Genomic DNA, 23,486 nt, shown 5'->3' on the forward strand with positions numbered 1-23,486 from the left:
GACTCTCACTCATGTTCACAGTTTTTGTACTCGGTGTTACAATCTGGGGTTTTTCAGCCTATACTCATGTTGATAGTCAGCCTAAAGGTTCCCAGTGCAGCCGAGTTAGCACCTGGTCATAGTACATGGAATTCCATGTACTTTCTTCTGAAGATGGACACTGATATCCACTGAATTCAAGCTTAAACCACTGCAGCAGATTTATTTACCGGCAAGATCATGTGCAGAAGTGAAGAGGCAGCAGAATACTTAAACAGAAGTGAAAATAAATAATAAAACTAGAATCATTTCACAAAAGCTTCATCAGTAAGCCACTTTCTTTTAAGCAGTCTGTGGGCATCAGAAGAATTTGAGCGTGGAATTTAGCACGTGCGCAGTGAGAGCTCAACACACCTGCATTTGTGTAGCACCTTTCATGGCTGCCAGACCTACTACTGTGCCTTTCCAGGCAATTACATCTCAAAGTGCGTGCTACGAACAGCTGGCAACCATCTAGTGGCTGGTGACTCTTGATGTTTGCAGCTTACATCTAGGCAGTGGATATCTGTGATTATAATGGGATGACCCTAGCCGCACTGATTAAAACCTTTTGATAGACAGCGGTGTTGATGTGGAGAAGCTCAGGTTCCAGATCAGGAGGAAGGTGGAGTAAAGCTTCTTGCTGCAGGCAAATGGTCAGGTACCTCTGGCTCCTTCAAAATCCCTATGAAGGAAAGTCAGGAGAAAGTGAAGAAACCAATTGTGAAGAAACAACTATTGAAGAAAATAGCAGCCAAGAATAGCTAAGAAATAAAAGTTGTAAGTTTAAAAGCTTGAAGCCAACGACACTTCTCAGAGAGCCACCATATGTCTGTCAATGGAACTGAACCAGCAATTAAATGATCTCTGTCCCGCAGCCTTACTCATTTCAAACAGAGACCGTTTCAAATTAATACAGCCACCAAATACTGCGGATGCTGACATGCATTTGAATGTTAAAGTCTTGGCTTGCTGTCTGAAGGTAGAATTTCACTTGATCTCTCAGTGCATGTGTGCTCTTTGCGCCACCTAGGGGTGACATTTATATGATTGTTTTAATTCACTTGCTGTTCTAATATTAGCTAGGCGACTGAGGAATAATTACACTTGTCCTTCTTCAAAACAGTGCCAAGGGATCTTTTACATCTACCTGAGAGGGCAGACAGGGCTTCAGACCAATGTCTTTTTGTCTGACAGCGCTGCATTCCTTCGGTACTGTACAGAAGTGTCAGCCCAATTTCAAAATCAAAATATTGTGAATAAGGCTAAAAATGAGCAAATATTGGAAATGTTCATCAGATCAGTCAGCCAATATTTGTGGAGAGAGAAAAGCAGAGTATTTTCAGTTTAGTTTGTGGAGCTGAAGACCTGGATTGGGACTTGAACCTACAACCTCTGATCCAGGCCTGAGTAAACCAACTGAGTCCCAGTGGTTATACAAGCCACAATTGAAAACAGGCAACCAGATTTAATTTAATACAGTGACATTTTTGTGTGTTTTTCAGCCGTTTCCTTTGGAGTAACCTTCACAACTCGAGAAGAAATGATTGTGGTCAGAAATTGTCATTGTCATTGCAAATTCTTCCCTCTGCAGACTGAACTGCACATTTTATTGCTAAACTTGTTTTCCCCTGATGGGTTAACACTCAGTGAAGTCCTGTCTGAGTCCCTGTCTGTCAGGCTTGTACATTTAATCATCTGCAAACCTATTCTTTCCTGACATCAAAGGGAAATCGATTATGGTTGTCTCTTACTCTGAAGTCACACCTTTTGTCTTTGATCTGTGAAGTGGCGGAGGTGACTTGTCTCTAATTTGACCTCAGGTACGGGTTCTAAAAAGCCAAAAATGTCTCTATGTATTTACACTTGTCTGTAATTAGCCACTTTGTACAGTTAACTTTTCCATTAATAGAAAAAGATTCTAAGGGGACATCTATCAAAAAATACTAACTTTGGGATGGGCTCAGGTATTTGTGTCTGATTTTCTTTGCCTAAGGATACCGAGCAAAGTGTGGTGACTTTCTGTTGGAAATGTTTGGGTCATCGCAAGTCACTTCAGGTCACCAGTGATTAGACATTTCAGACTGGAACTACAGTGGAAGTCTGCTATAACGCGGGTGTTGGGACCCAACAAATGAAACCACTTTATAATTGGACTGAACTACAGCAGATCTCCTTGGACTTTAAATTAAATAGTACTTACATCATCCTCGCTGATACATTATAGTATTGCAGGTCAGTTAGTTCAGTTGGCTCGGTGGCTGGTTTGTGATACAGATTAATGCCAACAGCATGGATTCACTTCACACAACAGCTGAGGTTACCATGAAGGTATCATCTTCACAAGGTTTATCATCTTCATAAACCACCATCAGTGCCTCTCTCTAATGTCATGTAAGACAATGCCGACTTTAGCTGTTTTCACATATGTAACTTGGCTGACGTTATAATTGTAGTAGCCTTAGACAAATATGAGTGCTTGTGTCCTGCCCATAATTCTAGAAGGTGACTATTTAGAGCTAATACACATGCATGCTGCCAAGGACTGCCAGAAACACTACGTAGGACAAACAGGAAGAAAGTTAGCCACCAGGATACATGAACACCAGCTAGCCACAAAAAGACATTACCCTCTCTCCCTCGTAGCCCTACACACGGAGGAAAAAAAAAACACCATTTCGACTGGGACAACACATCTATCCTGGGACAGGCTAAGCAAAGACATGCCAGAGAATTCCTAGAGGCCTGGCACTCCAACCACAACGCCATAAACAAACACACAGATCTAGATGCCATCTATCAACCCCTCAGAAAACAAACAGGAAATGACATCACCACAAACCCCAGGAACCCCATCCAGGACAAAGATATAAATAGAAAGCAGGAGACAACAGCTTCGCTTCACTTGGAGGTCGCCACTGATGATGTTACCTACCCAGGTAATGAAACGTCTGGATATCAAACCTACAGCTCAGTGAGCAAACCTACACCCTAAACCTCAACCTGAGCTCCAAACCTTGCACAATGGTGTACACCTTCCTTCCTTCTCACCTATCTGCTCCACTCTTCCGTCTGACCTGTCACTTCCATCCGCACCTTCATCTAACTATAATATTCCCAGCAGCTATCTTTCGCCCCCCCCCCCCCCTCCCCCAACCACGCCTCCCCCTCCTATTTATCTCTCAGCCACCCCTGGCCCACAAGCCTCATTTCTGATGAAGGACATATGCCCGAAACATCGATTCTCCTGCTCCTTGGATGCTGCCTGAGCTGCTGTGCTTTTCTAGCAACTCACTCTCGATTCTGATCTCCAGCATCTGCAGTCCTCACTTTCTCCTACTTGATTGTAAACATTACTGTGAAGCTTCTTCCAAGGATGCCCACCCTAAAGAAGTTCTCCTCGTCTCTCTACAAGGATCTCAGTGAGTCACTCTCTCATTGCACCCCCCAGGTCATCTCTTCTGCTCTGAAGCTCTTCAGCCACGAACCCCAAAGGACCTTACCGCATCTGACAGAAATTTACTTGTACTTATACGCACATTATCTACAGAAACCATTGCACCCGATGCGATCTTCTCTACATCAGGGAAACAGGCTGCCAACTTGCGGATTGTTTCAGAGAACATCTCTGGGACACCTGCACCCACTAACCCCACCGCCCCGTGGTTGAACACTTTAACTCCCCCTCCCACTCCACCAAGGGCATTCAAATCCTGGGCCTCCTCCATTGCCATACCCTAACCACCCAAAGCCTGGAGGAATAATGCCTTATCTTCTGCCTTAGGACCCTGTAACCACATGGGATCAATATGGATATCACTAGTTTCCTCATTTCCCCCCTCCACTCTTATCCCTGTCCCAAGCCTCCAACTCGGCACCACCCCCTTGACCGATCCTACCTGTTCATCTTCATTCCTTCCCACCCAACCATCAAGCCTCCTCTCCGACCTATCGCTGCCACACACACCTTCATCTACCGATCTTATTCGCAACTACCTTCCCCCTAGCCCCACCCCATCCCATTAATCTCTGGCCCACAAGCCTCATTCCTGATGAAGGGCCTATGCCCGAAACATTGATTCTCCTGCTCCTTGGATGATGTCTGACCTGCTGTGCTTTCCTAGCAACACACTCTCTAATCCGATCTCCAGCATCTGTATTCCTCACTTTCTCCTGGTGATGAAAGCATTTGGCACACTTACCTTAATTGTTCAGGACATTGACTGTGGGAGTTGGGAGTCATGTTGTGACTGTACAGGACATTGGTGATGCCACATTTAGAATACTGCATAGAATTCTGGTCTTCCTGCTATGGGAAGGATGATATTAAACTTGAAAGGGTGCAGAAAAGATTTACAAGGATGTTGCCGAGATTGGAGGGTATGAGCTCTAGGGAGAGGCTGAATAGGCTGGGGCTATTTTCCCTGGAACATCGGAGGCTGAGGGGTGGCCTTATAGAAGTTTATAAAATCATGAGGGGCATGGATAGAGTGAATATCCAAGGTCTTTTTCCCAGGCTAGGGGTGTGTAAAACTAGAGGGCATAGGTTTATGGTGAAAGGGGAAAGGTTTAAAAGGGACTTTGACAGGGGTAACTTTTTCAAGGAGGGTGGTGCATGTATAGAACAAGCTGCCAGAAAAAGTGGTGGAGGTGGGTACAAATTACAACATCTGGATAGTTATAGGAATCAGAAGGGTTGAGAAGGATATAGGCCAACTGCTAGCAAATGGGACTAGGTCAGATTGGGATGTCTGGTCGGCACGGACCAGCTGAACCAAAGGGTCTGTTTCTCTGTTGTATGACTATCTGTAGAGCAAAACTTATGATCAAAATTATTTAATTCAATTTCTTTGGCTTGTCTTGTCATACTATTAAAAAAAAAATGACCACTTTACACTTGCTCATACCAATGGGTTGACTAACTTACTTGACTTAAACAAATTGATTTCTAACGTTAATAAGAAGGATCTCAGAGGTTACAGGACAGAAAGAAACCATTTGGTTTGTTATGTGTGCGCCAAGTCTTCTTCGAAGAAACAATTCTCCCAGTGCTGCTCACCTGCCTTTCAACTGGACCCCTGCCCATTCTTCCTTTTCAGATAGTAATCCAGGTCCCTCTTGAATGCTTCGATTGGTCCTGCTTCCCCATATTCTCAAAGCAGTACATTCCCAATCCAAACTACTCACTGCGTGAAGTAGGATTTCCTAACATCAGGCAGCATCTGTGGAGAGAGCAATAGAGGTTTCAGGTCGATTGGCTTTTAGCAGAACTTTGGGGAACTTAGAAATGCAATAAGTATAGAGTATGTGAAAGGGGAAGAGTAATAAGAAGAACAGATGGAAACTGTTGATCTGGTGGAAGAAGGGAGTTAAATCACACAAGGTCCCCCCCACGGTGCAAGGGACAGGCTGAGAGACAAAAGATATGTCTCAAGCAGATGCCAACTGAACACAAAGTGAAGGAAATAAGAACACAATGAGATTTAATAAATCAAACTAGCAAGGCAGCATATAAAAGTTGAAGGCAGAATGTATGATCTGAAATGGTTGCATTCCATGCTGTGTATATCACGAACTCATAGAATTGTTCTAGCACCCCCGTGTGCCAATCTCCTGCCTTTTTCCTATATTCCTGCACATCATTTTTATCCAGAAAATCATCCAACGTGCTCTTGAATGCCTCAACTGAACCTTGCTCTGCCACATTTGCATTCCACTGCACTCAGTTTAAGGACACTCTAACTACTTGCTGTGTGAGCAAAGCATTTTTTTCTGACCTCACCCTTGCTTTGTTTGCATATCACTTTAAGTCTATGCCCCTTGTTCTTTTTTCTCTTATGAACAAAGTTTCTCCCTGTCCGCTTTATCCAGCACGCTTGTGACTTTGAAAATTTTTTGAAACGCTTCATAGCATTTATGGATGCTGTAAAATTCTTACTGTCAAGATGAGGTGCTCCCTTTGAGTTTATAACTGTTATGGAGGTTGATGTACCAGCAACAATGCCTTCAATTCCCTGTCAGAATTGTCAGACTACTTCATAACTGTGCAGAGTTCTTTTAAGATTGTGTAGTGCATTCACCCAGTCATCTTATCACTTGCTGAGGATTATCTTCAAAACAATTGCTTTTTATATTAATCCATGAAGTAAATATTGCTGACCTATCATCTTTGACTCAGTTCTGATTCATCTGCAATAAAGTATAGTGGTAAACATTGTTTACAAATACTTTGTTTTGTTGTTCAGTGAAGAATGAGATTGTTTATTTCTTGTAAAAATGAGTCATCAGATTGTTTAGCTAAAGCCCCTTGCAAGATGTTTCCTGGCCCCTCATACTGTGTTGGACTGTCCAGTAGTGTCTGCAAACTGTTTATTTCTGAAAATAATTCTCTTCACAATAAACACTTAATATAGTTTAGCTTGTTACGAAACATGTTTGGTTCAGTTCATTCAATAAAATGTAAGCTAAATTAAACAAGAAAAATGAAACAGCAGGAAAAGCATTAGCACCAGGCCTGAGAAAGTTATGGTATCACAGTTCGAGCCAGTGGACCTGGCAGTAGATGACAAGTCTGTGAATTTCCGTTCAGCATGTTTACACTGGAGCCCGCAACAAAGTGTTGTACCAAGGGTAGGAAAAGAGAGAAGTGGATCATGAGTGTGGGAAAGGCACAACAGGGGCATGAGTCAATTCACAGAAGACAGAAGGGAAAAGGAAGATGAATCAATACCCATGTGGGGTTTCAGGGCAGGGATGACATCAAAAGAATAGAGAAACAATGCATGTATATTCCAGAGCAGGTAATGATCACTGACTCACTGAGGCTCAGTTGGGTTCTACGGGGTCCACTCATCTCTTGATCTCATTACTACCTGGTTCCAAACATGGACAAAAGAGCTAAACAAAAGAGATGAGCATTTGAGGGACTGTCCTTGACATGACAAAGGAATCAACTAAGTATGGCATCAAGGAGCAGTAGAAAAACTGAAACCAATGGAAATCAGGAAGAAATCTTTCTGCTGGTTAGAGGTATACCTGGCACAAAGGAAGATGGTTGTGATTGCTGGCTGTCAGTCTGGACAGGCCCAGGATATTAGTGCAGGAGTCGTGAACCCCTCAGGGTAATGTCTCAGGCCCAACCATCTTCAGTTGCTTCATCAGTGATCTTTCCTCTGTCATAAGACCAGAACTACTTAACTGAGTTTTTTGAAGAAGTAACAAAGAGGATTGATGAGGGCAGAGCGGCAGGCATGATCTGTATGGACTTCAGTAAGGCATTTGACAAGGTTCCTCATGGTAGACTGGTTAGCAAGGTTGGATCACATGGAATACAGGGAAAACTAGCTATTTGGATACAGAACTGACTCAGAAGTAGAAGACAGAAGGTGGTGGTGATGGAGCGTTGTTTTTCAGACTGGAGGCCTGTGACCAGTGGAGTGCCACAAGGATCAGTGCTGGGTCCATTACTTTTCGTCATTTACATAAATGATTTGGATGTGAACATAGAGGTATGGTTAGTAAGTTTGCAGATGACACCAAGATTGGAGGTGTAGTGGACAGCGAAGAAGGTTACCAAAAGAGAAAATGCTGGAAAATCTCAGCAGGTCTGGCTGCATCTGTAAGGAGAGAAAAGAGCTGACATTTTGAGTCTAACTGACCCTTTGTCAAAGCTTTAAAAAAAAGGGAAAAAAAGGGAGAAATAGGGAGGTATTTAGAGGCTGAGAGATGGTGAATCATGGCTCCAGAAGCAAAGGTAGCAATAAAGAGGTGATAATGACAGTGCATAGAGAGATTATAGGGAGATTAGGGGCTGTGAATGACCAAGGCTGAAGCCAGTGCTATGTGACAAAATATGTGGGGGATGGGTGAAGCAGAGGCAAAATGGAAAACAGGGGAGAAGGGTAGCAAAGGGGGAAGAGGAGAGGAAAATGGTGATGAGAGAGTGTGGAGCGAGAGAAAGAGAGACCATCAAGAAATAAGAGGTACAGAACAGTGAAAAAAAAAATAAAATAAAATAAATGAAATAAAATTACGGAGCAGAATAAAAACAGTGGGGTCGAGATGGGATAATCATCTGAAGTTGTTGAATTCAATGTTGAGACCGGCAGGCTGTAACGTGCCGAGTTGTAAGATGAGATGCTGTTCCTCCAGTTTGTGTTGAGCTTCACTGGAACATTGCAGCAGGCCCAGGACAGACATGTGGGTATGGGAGCAGGATTGTGTGTTGAAGTGGCAAGCCACGGGAAGGTCCGACCTGATTGCATACAGACCGAAGGCGCTCAGCAAAGCGATCACCCAGTCGGCGTTTTGTCTCTCCGATATAGAGGAGACCACATTAGGAGCAACGAAGCAATAGACCAAATTGAAAGAGATACAAGTGAAACGTTGCTTAATCTGAAATGAGTGTCTGGGGCCTTGGATGGTGAGCATGGAAGAGGTAAAGTGGCAGGTGCTGCACCTTCTGCGATTACATGGGAAGGTGCCGTGTGTGATGGGAGAGGTGTTAGGTGTGATGGAGGAGTGGATTAAGTTGTCCCGGAGGGAATAATCTCTGTGGAATGCAGCAAAGCCAATGAGCCCTGACAACAACCCACCTGCTGAATCTGGCTACAGTTCTAACCAAGCTGTTCTCTACAGCTACAAAACTGGCTTTTACTTGACAATGTGAAAAATTGCCAACTACTTTGGCAGCAGAAATGTGAGTTAGCCAATTATTAGTCCACTCGCAATCATCAACAAAGCAAACAAAATCCTTGGTTAAAAGTGCTATTGTAGGCTAATCAACCTCACATTGTTTTTTTAATTATTCGTTCACAGGGTGTGATCATCCATGACTAGGCCAGCATTTATTACCATCCCAAATTGCCCAGTGGGCAGTTAAGAGTCAACACATTGCTGTGAGTCTGGAATCACATGTGGCAGATTTCCTTCCCTAAAAGACATTAGTGAACCAAATGGGTTTTTACAATAATCAATACCGGTTTCATGGTCATCATTAGACTGTTACTTAGGTAAAAACAATGACTGCAGATGCTGGAAACCAGATTCTGGATTAGAGATAATGGGCGGCATGGTGGCACAGTGGTTAGCACTGCTGCCTCACAGCGCCAGAGACCCGGGTTCAATTCCCGCCTCAGGCGACTGACTGTGTGGAGTTTGCACATTCTCCCCGAGTCTGCGTGGGTTTCCTCCGGTTGCTCCGGTTTCCTCCCACAGTCCAAAGATGTGCAGGGTCAGGTGAATTGGCCATGCTAAATTGCCCGTAGTGTTAGGTAAGGGGTAAATGTAGGGGTATGGGTGGGTTGCGCTTCGGCGGGTCGGTGTGGACTTGTTGGGCCGAAGGGCCTGTTTCCACACTGTAATGTAATGTAATCTAATCTAATCTAGATGAGAGTGGTGCTGGAAAAGCACAGCAGTTCAGGCAGCATCCGAGGAGCAGGAAAATCAACTTTTCGGGCAAAAGCCCTTCATCAGGAATTCCACTGTTACTTTGGACTGTTACTTCCAGATTTTTTAAAATAGGAATTCCACCATCTGCCATTGCAGGGTTCAAACCTGGGTCTGTAGATCATTACTGGGGTCTCTGGGTTAATAATCTCGCACTAATACGATTAGATCCTTGCCTCTCGTGAGTGATTCAGAGCCGTGCCCTGGCTCAACCATCTTTATCTGTTTCATTGTGTTCTGTACCAGACCAAATCCCCTCAAAATATTAAGAAGACACTATAGAACCTAACTTTGTCTTATTTTAAAGGAAAACGTAAGTTGTTGTGTTCCAGATGAAATTTGATTGGTCAAACTACCGGATTTAAAGCAAAACACAATTTATTCAACCACTATAGTTAAAACACAAGAAAAAGAAAGAAGAAATGGGAATAACTTAACTCTATTGGAAAACTTAACAAAATAGTAGATACAGTACCTGCTACGAATTAACTGTTCCAATATAGCAACATCCCATAAACACACTCTTGGCAAACAGCAAATTCAGAAAACCGATTGTTTCACATGCAATCCTGTCAGCAAGAAAAGGATACGTGCAGCAGCTCCCAGAGAGAGAGAGGGCTTTTCCTTCCGCTACCTTAGTTCACACCTATTAACTAACTAACGCAAAACCTGCAAAATCCTAGGTCTGTGTTTGCCTCACCCACTCATGCTTCTTTTATTTAAACTCTTTAAATAAAAAACCCAATGCTTCACAAGTTCTTTATCTTAGACAATAGACAATAGGTGCAGGAGTAGGCCATTCTGCCCTTCGAGCCTGCACTGCCATTCAATATGATCATGGCTGATCATCCTTAATCAGTTTCCTATTCCTGCCTTATCTCCATAACCCTTGATTCCACTATCCTTGAGAGCTCTATCCAACTCTTTCTTAAATGAATCCAGAGACTGGGCCTCCACTGCCCTCTGGGGCAGAATATTCCGCACAGCCACCACTCTCTGGGTGAAGAAGTTTCTCCTCATCTCTGTCCTAAATGATCTACCCCGTTAAGCTGTGTCCTCTGGTTCGGGACTCACCCATCAGTGGAAACATGTTTCCTGCCTCCAGAGTGTTCAATCCTTCAATAATCTTATATGTCTCAATTAGATCCCCTCTCAGTCTTCTAAACTCAAGGATATACAAGCCCAGTCGCTCCAGTCTTTCAGTGTAAGGTAGTCCCGCCATTCCAGGAATTGATCTCGTGAACCTACGCTGCACTCCCTCAATAGACAGAATGTCTTTCCTCAAATTTGGAGAAATTTGGTGTAATGATTTAATGTCTGAGAAACTTGGCAAGAAAAGGTCCCCCAGAGGTCCTGTCATGTTTAATAGCAGGATCTGATTATATTAAATTCTCTGTTACATGTATCAAGGGACTAACATACATTTAAGGTGGAAATAAATTGAATTTTCATCTCTCTCCAGAAACAAGGGATACAGGGAGTAGGTACAAGGGAGTTGGAGTCAAAGGTCTGCTCTGTTTGTATTGAATGGCTTGGACTACTCGTGCTTCTATTCTTGCTGTTCTAAACATCAGGGAGGAGTTGAACATCAAAAATGAGGCTGACACTGTGATAGGTAGTGAATTTGCCCCCAATACCATGCGCCCTAATTTTACTCACTAACCTCCTGTGTGGGACTTTATCAAAAGCTTTCTGAAAGTCCAGGTACACTACATCTACTGGATCTCCCTCGTCCATCTTCAGAGTTACATCCTCAAAAAATTCCAGAAGATTAGTCAAGCATGATTTCCCCTTCATAAATCCATGCTGATTCTGACCTATCCTGTTACTGCTATCCAGGTGTGTCATAATTTCATCCTTTATTATAATAGACAGCATCTTTCCCACCACTGAGGTCAGACTAACTGGTCTATAATTTCCTGCTTTCTCTCTCCCACCTTTCTTCTCATAGACTGCTCGTTACTTGTCTCTGAATCTCTCCCAAAAAGAAACCAGGACAAAACACACTCTTAAAATCAGAGAATCGTCACAATAGGAATGCACCAGAACAGGACAGAAATAGGAAAAGGTCATTTCGCCCTGTGAGGATTTTTCATCATTCAGTGGGATCCAAGTTAATTTGTTACCTATTATCATATAACTATCTTGGCCTTTCTCCCCTCATAGCTTTATTTAACAAAAATCTATGAACTTCAGACTTAAAATCGCCAACTGATCAGACATTGATTGCTAATTGAGGAACCTTATTCCAAACTTCTACCACCCTTTGTATACAAAAATATTTCCTAATTTTATTCCTGGTTATTTCTGTCTCTAATTTATAAGCCGTGGTTCCAATTTATGGTCTCCACAATAAATAGAAATAGTCTATCACTATCTACCCTATTTGTTGCATTTAACATCTTGAAAACTTTGATTAAATTACCTGAAATCATCACAAAATCTGTCGTTTGAATAATCCTGACTTATAATTTGATCATCGGAGTCAGTGCACCTATATTGCGTCCAAGGCTAATCGATCCTATTTAATGTGTGGCACCCAGAATGTTTAACTGTACTCAAGGTCTTTGCACAACTAAAGCATCACTTCTTCTCCCTCGTATTCTAGTCCTAGCTAGAATTTGTTCTTTTTCTGTATTTTTGATGGTACTTTAATTATCTAGACTTCTCTGAATCTCCATTTTTCGAGCTTTTCACCATTATTAAGCATCCTGTTCTAGTTTTTGTGATGACCAAGGTAGGAGGTGGGCACTGTCTTTCTCTAGTCCTGTTGCTGCATAGGTCACAGCATTAAATTTTAAAATGTTTCACCTAGTCCTGATAAGGCCCAATATTTTTTCTCTGTATTAGACTTTAAATGAAAAGATTCAACAACAGGTTTCTGTTGCAAACCACAACATGGTTGATTGTGACCTCTTCTTTTCAGGACAATGAGGGCAGCATTGAAAATCTCCAAATTCCCCACCATCGTTGTTGAGGAATAAAAAAAGACTGTCATGTCACTTTGTTTTTGTGAGCTTGATGTGCACAAATTGGCAGCTGTTTTCCAAATTTCAACAATGATTACAGTTCAAGATACTTGATTGGCTGTAAAATATTTTGGAAAGTTGATGCAAGTGCCAGTTAGATGCCAGTTTTTTTTCTTTCTGCAATAGTTGTAATATGTAAATATATTACCAGTCTTCCAGTGTCACTGGGTCAAACTCCTGAAACTTGCCAGCAATATCCATATCCCTTGAATAAATCTTTAATTAGGTCAGGATATTTCACTGACAGATTAGTTTCTTGAGGCTGTTTTGGACTTGACAGATACAAAGTTGCCAGACAAAAGAAAGTACTAAATGAGATGGCTTGAGTTGTCCAGTCTTTTGAGTTTCAAGGAACCATTAAGTGAGTGGGAAGGCGAATCAACCACACTGGCCAGCTGAAAGGACGCCAGACAGGAATTCTCTGCAGCCTTAGATAGTTTCAAAGGGCTGCACCAGATCGACAGTTCACAAAATGTACAAGGCATGGCACACGGACAGCAATTGTTGGTTCAAGTAAAGATCTTGAAGCACAGCCAGAGAGAATTAATGGTGTTGTGGACTCCTGCCATGTTGTGAATCATGTGCTGTCAACCCATTACAAAACCTTCAATAGCTCACAGATGTAGAAAATCAGTTAACATTTGACACACGGGATTCTGGGTATCCTCCTATCTTGGTGTATACATATTGTTAGGAATAGCATAACCCATACAATGGACAAAGATTCTCAGCTCTTTTTTTCTTTTGAATGAAGTTTTCCTTGAATAATATCATTTTAAAATCTTTGAAGCGATAAAACCAAGTGTCATTTTTGTGGGTCAAGATAAACTCTAAGTATCTGTTTATTTTTGTACGTTTTTGGTTGTGGACTGAAACTGGAAATGGACAGTTTTTAAACCCAAGCATTGTGGAAGAGAATACTGCACTTCTTTAAACCTGACACTTATCATAAGTGCTATTCCCTTGTTGTTTGTTCAAGCAGAGAGGGTGGTTACTACAGAGGAGCTGGGGCCAGGTGGTGTGTAGAAAGTGAGATTTGGTCAGCAGCAGGTACCTGATTGGTCTGTGAAGTGGTAACCGGTTGTCGTTGACAGAAGTCATCTGCCGACCAATAACTATATGATTGGCTCCCAGGTCACTGAAGAGCTTGTGGGTGTGACTGTTTGCTCAGAAGCCATCAGACCTCTGAAAAGGAATGATGTGACCTTTTCTCTGTGGTAAAAACACCTCCAGCCTGAAAAAGAGAGTGTTTAATACCATCATCACTTTGTTGCAGCATAAGCTGTAGCTTTAACCAATAAGTCAGAGAATTCTCAGTTTGACCCAATTGTCCTGTGCCACTTGCAAGTGAAAGTACCTGACAAAGGAAGATCGCAGTGCAGTAGACAAATGTATTATTTCAGTGAACTCTGTAGATTGGGAGCTGTCTTCCCAATTTTTCCCTCTGCTCATGAAATGTGTGTGTGTGTGTGTGTGTGTGTGTGTGTGTACACGTACATGCAGCACGTTAGAAGGGGATTAGAGTTTTAAATGGCAGAGTTATATGTCCGTTCATAATTATGTATCTGTGGTTAGAATCTACTTATGTGTAACAAATAAGATGTTAACCAAAATTGATTCGTGTTTTATCAAAAACAGGTAAATGGGGAAATTTCAAATACTTTTATGAAACATTTAATTTTTGTGATGACTCTGGGAATAGTGGGTCGTGATTTCTAGATGTCACATGAGAGAGTGTGTTTTCAGAGTTCAGTGCAGTCGGTAAAAGCTCATAATATAGTACAGCCCAATAAACAGGAGGGGTTGTCAAGGTTTTTGTGAAATATTAATTTGGCAAATTATAGCTCCCAAACGTTTACATTTGGAGGACAAGACTGCTGGAAGCCTCAGTTCTTCTGGAATTGTCTGTCCCAACTTCAAATCCAGCATGCAATCCCAGATTTAAAATCTGATATGGCGGCAGCCATTCTTAAAGGTTTAACTGTGGAGCCAAGAATTTGCCTGTCTCTGTGCACTGGACCGAGGAGTGAATTAACTAGTAATTAACTGGTCCAATAAATTACAGAACAGTTGTCTTTGCTATTAAGCACTTAACATAATGGAAAACTCCACAACACCTTAACATTAACGTTACATTACACCACAGTCTCCATTGACCTATAGTCGTAAGATTGAGGTCGAACTTATACCAAAATTTTGACAAGTTATCATGTCCTTGTCTCATCATGGTCAATTCTCTATTATCCTTTTAAAGCCAATCTTCTTCAATCAATCCATATTCCTGAGTTCCATATTCTGTCAACACCAGCCTTTTGCTGGGTGTTTGACCCAACAGCAGTCCATTGTGCTTCAGCATGGACTTGATCCCAACTCCCTAGATCTGCCTGCCTCTGTGCAAACAACCAGAACAGTAGCTTCTCCCTCTGGGTCCAGTTGTGCGAGCTTACACTTGAGTTGCATATAGAACTTGCCCTGTATCTTAATGGCAACCAAATCACTTGGGCCTGTCACCAATAGGAACCAGCCATATTGCCTTGAATTCGTGGAGAACTGTTCAAATGCAGTTGGTTCTGCTAATACGTGTGTTTCTTCAATGCGAATTGGCTATAACACAATTGAAGATTTAGAACATTACATGTAGAATGCGAACTTTCCTTCCCTGTGTTGGCTATAATGTAATCCTGGTCCCACTGGTTTAAATGGTGCTGCTATTGTGCAGTTTTCTTATAATTGCACGGGAATGGAACAATCGCGTTATATCAGAACAGACTGTATAACCATCTTATAAAGTATCACATGCATAATGACTTTATGAATTCCCTGTTTAAATGATCTGACTGGTGTGTTGCCTGCGCAGTTTTACTCACATATATTCTCAGTGAGAGATTTATGCTGCCAGTACTGTCTCTTTATCATTGACCATTTGTGGTGACTCTTTCATTCCAGATATAAATGAGTGCCGATGGATCGGGGAGAGCCGGGTGTGCCACCATTCTTGCCACAATACCTTTGGCAGCTACCTGTGTTCCTGCCGAGCTGGTTTCCGACTCCTGAGTGATAGAAAGACATGTGAAGGTAAGAGGACACCACCTCCTGAATTCTGAGGTCAGGCAGATCAAACCTAGAGCTGGATTTTACATCCTGAAGCAGGACATACATTAGTCGGCTGGGGGATGATGGGGTCTGCTGAAGAAAGAGGTTGGTGCGACCTGATTCTGTGATTCCTGCAGCAGTTTCCATTTTAAGGATGTGGGATACACGACAATCCAGTGCCTCCATTGTGGAGGTGGTGGATTTCTGGCCCACTGGAATTTTCATGGAGTCAGGAGGCCTTCTGCAAGAGATTTGGGTCATGTCATTCTCAGAAGTGTTGTGAATCATGGAGGAAGACTGTTCTGGAGCCAAGTGCCCTTTGACAGCTACATTCAAAATGTGTTACTAACTTCACATGCAGCATACTTTTGGTATCTAATAAGTTATGGATGTTATATGCAAGGATTGATGATCGCACCTTTTGTTAGAAAAGGTAAGTGATGTTAAACTGACCAAGTCAGAAGTCACATGACCCCAAGTTGTAGTCCAATTGGTTTATTTGAAATCGCAAGCTTTCGGAGTGTAACTCCTTCGTCAGGTGAAGTCCAGCATTGCCCAGCATTGTAAAAGTGGACACATCTTTGGATGCATTGGTTCAATTTATCCAGTGGGTAAATTGCTCATCTGCAGTGGACCATACTGAGGTTCAGCTGCTGCTGAGTAAATTGTACTCCGCGTTTTTGATTTTCCCAATGACTGGCAGGCAGACTATTTGTTCCAGCTTTCAGGAGCTGATGAGTGATTTGGAGGGACCTCCCTGGATGCCTGACGCTCAGTAACTGTGGGCATTGAAATCCCCCACCCCGAGTACTATGTCAGGCTGTTGCTTGACCAGTTTGTGAGACAGCTCTCCCAATTTGGGCACTAGTCCCCAGATGTTAGTGAGGAGGACTTTGCAAGATCGACAGGCCTGTTTCTGCTGTGATCTTTTCCAGTGCCTAGGTCGATGCATCCGGTTTCCTTTATTTGTTGAGACTTTATAACGATTGATATGACTGAGTATGTTGCTCGACCACTTCAGAGAGCAGTTGTGAATCAACTATATTGCTGTGGGTCTGAAGTCTCATATAGATCAGACCAAGTGAGGAAGGCAGATTTCCTTCCTTCCTGAAGGACATTAGTGAGCTGGATAAGTTTTTCCAACAATCAACAATGGTTTTACGGTCATCTGTAGATTCTTAATTCCAGATAATACCACTATCTACCATCCTGGGTTTGAACCTGGGTCCCTAGGACTTCAGCTGAGTTTCTGGATTAATAGTTTAGCAGTAATACCACTAGGCCATCGCCATCCCCAAAGTGGTTATTACGGTCTCTTTGTGTTCTGTCCATAGTGGACTCTGGTTGAGTGGACATGCAGATATGTGGCGAGTCATGCAGAGGATATTGTGGATCATAGAGTATGGAGAGAGTGGGGTTTGGGTATGGAGAATATGGAGGAGGTAAGGCAGTATGGGAGGGTTAAGGAGGTGTGGGAGTGAGGGCTATGAAACTTAATACTCATATGCAGAGCTGAATCATTATTCCTATGAGTACAGGAGAGCTTTCTAACTGGCCCGTCATTGCTACCTTCTGAATCCATTCCTACCACAGCTGCCCAGACTCCAATCCATCTCATCCTTCTGTGAAAATACCATTAATGCTGGGCAGGAGGTGGGATCATGACAACAGGAAATTCCTGCCTTGAAAGGAAAGAAAATCCAGCCACAGGATAAGGCCCCAGTTCCTGAGAGAAGAGAGCAGAATCCTAAAAGTTCAAAAATTTGGCAAACATTCCCAAATGTGATTTCACCAGGAAGATTTCCTCAGTGTAACTAAACATTGTATTCCCTCCTAATATCATTGGAATTCTTAACTTCTTGGTTTTAAATGCTTTGGAAAGATAAAAGAAACAACAATAACCCTTTCAGAAAAAGTTATTTTCTCTGTCTTTTACAGATTGGGATGAATGCTTAGACAACAGTCAGAGGATATGTCCACAAACATGCACCAACACAGTAGGGAGTTTCCATTGTTCCTGTGAAAATGGATATTCACTTGGTGCTGATAATCTATCCTGTGCAGGTACGTTACAGAATTACAGCACAGAAAGAAAGGCAACTGACCTGTCATCAAGGGCTTATGCCCGAAACGTCGATTCTCCTGTTCCCTGGATGCTGCCTGACCTGCTGCGCTTTTCCAGCAACACATTTCCAGCTCAGATCTCAGTAGGACCAGGCTACCTGATTTTGTCCTTTTACATCTGTCAGGATGAGTTGAGAGTGTGGTGCTGGAAAAGCACAGCAGGTCAGACAGCATCCGAGGAGCAGAAGAATCGACGTTTCAGGCATAAGCCCTTCACCAGGCTTATGCTCGAAATGTTGACTCTCCTGCTCCTCAGATGCTACCTGACATGCCGTGCTTTTCCAGCATCACACTCTTGACTCTGATCTCCAGCATCTGCAGAGCTCACTTAACCTGTCAGGATGAGTTTGACAAAAAGTCTGGTGAGAATCTATTTTGGTGGATTGAGTAGGTTAAAAACATGGAAGACATAGTGGAACTACAGAATGTAGAACCTAATAAAAAAGGCTTTATAGTATGCTTACCTTCATTGGTTAGGGCACAGAGTATAGAAGTTCGCAAATCATGTTGTTACTGTGTAGAACTTCATAGAGTCAGACTCCTGGTGGTAGTGGCTGTGCCTGGAGCAGGGACTGCGAGGGCCTGAAGGCTCCAAGCCTGGACTCTTGGTGGTGGCTGGAGTGGGGGCTCCTGGCTGTGGTAGGCTCCAAGCCTGGACTCTTGGTGGTGGCTGGAGTGGGGGCTCCTGGCTGTGGTAGACTCCGAGCCTGGACTCTTGGTGGTGGCTGGAGCAGGGCCTCTTGGCTGTGGTAGGCCCCAAGCCTGAATTCTAGGCTGTGGAGGGGTGTTGGCTGTGGTGGTAGTGGTGCCCAGAGCGGGGACTCTTGCTGGTGTCGGCGAGGTGACTGCAGAGGCGGAGCAGAGTTTCCTGGGGCGTCGGCATTGTCATTGCTGTACCTGGAGCAGGACCCCTTGAGGACCAGAACACCTTCCAGAGATAGCCTATGGCCAGGCGCGAAACCCAGTTTAAACAGAAGATGAACTCTATTTAAGTAATTTCTTTTTATTCTTTATGTAACTCAAAATGGCACCGGATTGTCTCAAAATGGCAGCCAAGCACTATTCACTGTATCTTCCTAGACATATGGGATAATAAAATCATTCATTCATTTATTCATTGCAGAGATTTTGCAAGGTTTAATTGCTGCTTTTAGGTTCCCAGAGGAATTTATGTGTGACAATTGAGCTTTTTTTCCAAACGTGATTTCAAATTTCATGTAAATAAATGACTTAAAACAGACCAGAGTTCCACCTTGTAATCCTGTTTCGAATGGAGCAGTAGAGTGTATGGTACAAAATTTGTGGTATGCTCTTGATAAACGAATTATAAATACAATCTCAGAGAAACATCAGATAACATTGCATCAGAAACTGGTGGTTATCTGTTATTTATCGCATTAAACCTCATATTATCATCAGTCGAATTGTTTCCTGGAAGACAGCCTAGAATTAGACTTTAATTACTGAAGCGATGGTTCTTGCAGTCAGTAGAAGGGAAACAATCAGGCAGAAAGAAGGGCATGATGGGTAGATTAAGAGAAAATTGTTGGAAATTTCTACAAGTAGCTATTGTCCCATTCTGTATTTGATCACAATCATTTTCAAAATGAACATTATATAAATAAATTGCTCAAGATATTATAGATTTATGAAATAAGATTCCTTTCTTATTGCCCTCTGGGAAGTACAGAAGTTTGAAGTTTAACGGAAATGTTGAAGTGAAGGAACGTAGAAACATCAAATTTTACAGTAAAGAAGATGGCAATTTGGCCCATTGTGTCTGTACTGGCTTCAGAAAGAGCTATCCAGTCACCATAAGTAGTTGCTATGTTTATCAGTAACTTGTAAGAGAGAGATGTAAAAGAGTTGTAAGGAAAACTTCATGTTCACGTATACTTATTCAGAATGTTTGTGAGCGAAAAGTTTAGTGTTTACGTGTCGGTCATGTTTTGGCAGTAGAGGTTCATGAAGAAGAAGGGAGTTGGGAGCAATGAAATGAGTCTGATGAATTGAATAGCTGAGATTCAAATAGATAGTTTCTCCAGTGCAAGTTGTGCCTGAAACCAGCTCAGGCCCAAGCCAGAGTCAGGTTGTGTGATGAAAAGAAGAATCACTCCTTATTAGAGAAACTTTTCTCCAGTCTCAGGTCCAGAAAACCCAAGGTCCTTCCCCAAATTCTGAAAGTCTGAGTCAAGGTCGGAGGTAACGCTTTCAGGAATAGGAGATCACTGATTCAATTAGATTTGTAAACTGATAGAAAACAAGAGGTGCATGTACATTGTGCGGGATTTTGAACATCATGCACCATATTCATTAAAGAGGGAGGACTGTAGTAGCATGTTGAGACCATTTGTGTATATATGTTTTATTTATATGTATATGCCAGACTCAATCAATTTTTAATTCAGTGTTGATTCTCCATATATTGTGTGCTCTTTATTCAGCCCTCCAAAGATATCACACTATTCCCTCACCTTCTCGCTGTAGCACAGCACAATCTTCTTTTCCAAATTTCTCACTTGAATATCTTGATTGAATCTGCTGCCATCACACTGTTAAGCACTGCATTCCAGATCCTGATCACTCACTGTGTTACAAGATGGAGCTTAAGAATAAAGAGAGTCAGCACAGTCCTCTCCTTACTTCCAAAAGCTGCACAGTTTAGCAAAACAACACATAATGTCAAGTCAACACACATTTTTCAGTTTGCCATGCATTTTCCAATCACTTTCTCAAGCCAAATAAAAGAGCAACAAAGCAAGTATCAAGATTCTTTCAAATTTGAAGAAGGTACAAATTAGTAGCAAGGAAAATGGGTTATAAGGAGTTTTTAAAATAAGCAAACCTGATTAGTTAGTCAGGTTCAGTTAACAAATTCTACTTTAAAGTGAATAATAAGATCATACAAGTGCTTTCAAAATTTTTCAAATGTTGTGTTTCTCTGCAATTAAGATTTTGAATGTCAAAAAATGAAGTTCAAAAAATTTAAAACACATTACTTATCTTACAACAATTATATCCCTGGTTTCAGTCTTCCCACCCAGGGGAAACATCTTACCTGCATCTACCTGAACTATTCCTTGAGGTGTTTTGCACATTTCAGTGAGACCACCCTGATTATTTAAAATTTTAAAGAATACAGGCCTATTTTGTTCTTCATGGGTAGTCCTGTCATCTCTGGAACAGATTGGTGAAACTTTGTTGCATTCCTTCTCTGGCAACAATATCCTTTTCTAAAGTAAGGGATCAAAACTGGACACAGTACCCCGATGCACTCTAATCATCGGTACAATTGATGGAAGTCTTCAGTACTCCTGTACCCAGGTCATCTTGTGATAAAGGCTGACACACTCTGTTAACCTTCCCAAATCCTCGCTGTACCTGCATATTAACTGTCACTTATCAATCAGAACACCCAGATTCTCTCATACATCTACACTTCATAACTTTTACCATTTAAGTACACACTGCACATCTATTTCTCCTGTGAAAGTAAATAACCTCATTTTTTTCACATTATATTCCATCTCCCATGTTATCGCCCACTCACCACATCTGTCAAATCCTCTTGAGGCTGTTTGGCATGTTACTCATAGGATACATCCCCGTCTAATTTTGTGTCATCTACACACTTGCAGCTGTTACATTTGATCTCGTTCCAGACCAGTGGGCCCAACTACTGATCCTGTCATAACCTGCCAGTGTGAGAATGACCAATTTGTTTCAACACTGTTTTCTGCATGTTAGCCAATTATTAATGTGTATCAGTGAATTACATTCTTTTATGGGTGCTTTAATTTCAAATCAACGTTCTGTTGGGACATTTTCAAAAATGAAAATCGAGAATACCATACCTATCAAGTCCGTTTATCAACTCTGTTAGTAACATCACCAAAAAAACTCCACCAGATTCATCTGACATGACTTCAGTTTATAAATCTACTCCAATTATGCCCAATCCTATAATGATTATCCAAGTGTCCAACTATCATCTCATTTGTAATAGATTTTAACAGTTTCCTACTATTCCTATAAGGCTAACAAATGTGTAGTTGCCTATTTTCTCTTCTTATCCCCTTCCCTTTCCTAAAAGTCGAATGACATTGTTAACTTTCAATTTGCAAGAGCCATTGCAGCATTTATTAGATTTTGTAGGATTATTACTAATGCATCCATCTACGTGGCTCTGTCTTTCAAGAGCTTGGGAAAAAGTATCTTATAATCAAGTTTAAATGTTGTCTGACAATAAGGTTACTAATTAGTTATTTTTCATTTCATAATATTAGATCTAAAATAGCATATTGTTCAGTTAGTTCCACAACATACTGCACTAGGAAATTACTGTTCACACATTCCTCCACAGTATAGGGTTCATTAGGTTTGTCCTACGGTTTGAATAATTATTCTGGTGATAATTTGAATTAGGTGTTTTGATTTGTGATAGTGTTTAATATTGTCTTTGTGGATTAATACTGTAAATGCTAATGATTATGTTGCAAATGTTAATTATAGCCATAACTGTTAATTGTTAGCATCGTAACTGTTAATTGCTTTACTAAAAGTTGTTATGTGTTGTAAGTGCCAGTATAAAGGTTGCAGATTCAAAAAGGAGCTATTAAAGGAGTCATGCTAAATTATTGCAGTGTAACTTGTGGCCCAGAATACACGTGAAAGAAAAAGACTGAAACATTAACAGCTATCTGCACCTGGAGGCATCACAATGCTAGTGGTGCATCTCAGGATCCTTGGTGCCTCTCAGGATCCTAGCATCAAAGATGGCAGTCTTTAACAAATTCATTATGTGCTGGGCCTTCCACTCATTGAGGATGAGGATATTTTTTGCAGCTGACTCCTCCCGTTAATTGTTTCATTATTCTACCACCATTCACAACAGGATGACGCATGATGGACGAGCTCAGAGCTGACCCATTGGTTTTGATCCATTGTCTATTGCATGCTGCTCCATGCCTGTGTGATGAGCCTGGAGCTGACGGCTAAATTTATGTTATAATCTGGCTATGGACCAGTAACTTTCCTTTTGAAGTAGACAAATTTACAGTTCGAGAGGCCTTTCTAAGAGAGAAAGTCACAAGATTTGATGGTTTTGAACAAACAACAATAAACTTTATGATACAACATTAGGACAGAAACCTGATCTGCATGACAAGCACAATTTATATTCTAGAACCCAGAATTAATATGTATTTCACATGGGTGAGGGACAAGCTTGATGATGATAGAATGGAGGATCTGCTGTGCGATGTGACTATGTGTGAATAACAGTTTCCTGCTGCTGATACTAATACCAAGTTTTACTTGCTACTTGTTCGTAATTTAACCCTTCAGCCTGGTGGTTCTGTCACATCACACGATGGAGGGTATCCTCTGTGTAAATATGGTACTTTCTTTCCACAAGGATTGTGCAGGGCTCACTCCCACTGAATACTGTCATGGAGAGGTGCATCTGTGACAGGTAGATTGAAAGGTCAATTAGTTATTTCCCTCTCCTTGAATCTCTCATCATCTGCAGCAGACCCAATATAGTAGCCATGTCCTTTCGGATTTGGACAATTTGATCAGTAGTGGTACTACCAAGTCATTCTTGACAATGAACATTGAAGCCGCCACACCAAGTAAATACTGTTCACTTGCCACTCTCTCTGCTTCTTCCAGTCGCTGCTCACCATGGAGTGGTGCTGATTTGTCAACTGAGACTGACTCTAGTTGATAATTAGCAGGAGACTTGCTTACCTATTTTGACTTGCCCATGTGAAT

At 41.8% G+C, this 23,486-nt stretch overlaps 1 protein-coding gene across 5 annotated transcripts in view; it reads left to right on the plus strand.

Moving 5' to 3' along the window:
- The window catches only part of LOC122557922 (von Willebrand factor C and EGF domain-containing protein-like), a 326,824-nt gene that overhangs the window by 182,917 nt on the left and 120,421 nt on the right, over positions 1–23,486 (plus strand). For 4 of the 5 annotated variants that reach the window (XM_043706141.1, XM_043706142.1, XM_043706143.1 and 1 more), the window contains exons 9-10: positions 15,441–15,569; positions 17,526–17,651. In XM_043706141.1, coding sequence (XP_043562076.1) covers positions 15,441–15,569; positions 17,526–17,651 — 255 coding nt within the window. The remainder of the gene's footprint in view (positions 1–15,440; positions 15,570–17,525; positions 17,652–23,486) is intronic. The other variant, XM_043706144.1, reaches the window with a different exon arrangement.

This window comes from Chiloscyllium plagiosum, chromosome 16, assembly GCF_004010195.1.
Source record: "Chiloscyllium plagiosum isolate BGI_BamShark_2017 chromosome 16, ASM401019v2, whole genome shotgun sequence".
NCBI lineage: Eukaryota > Metazoa > Chordata > Chondrichthyes > Orectolobiformes > Hemiscylliidae > Chiloscyllium > Chiloscyllium plagiosum.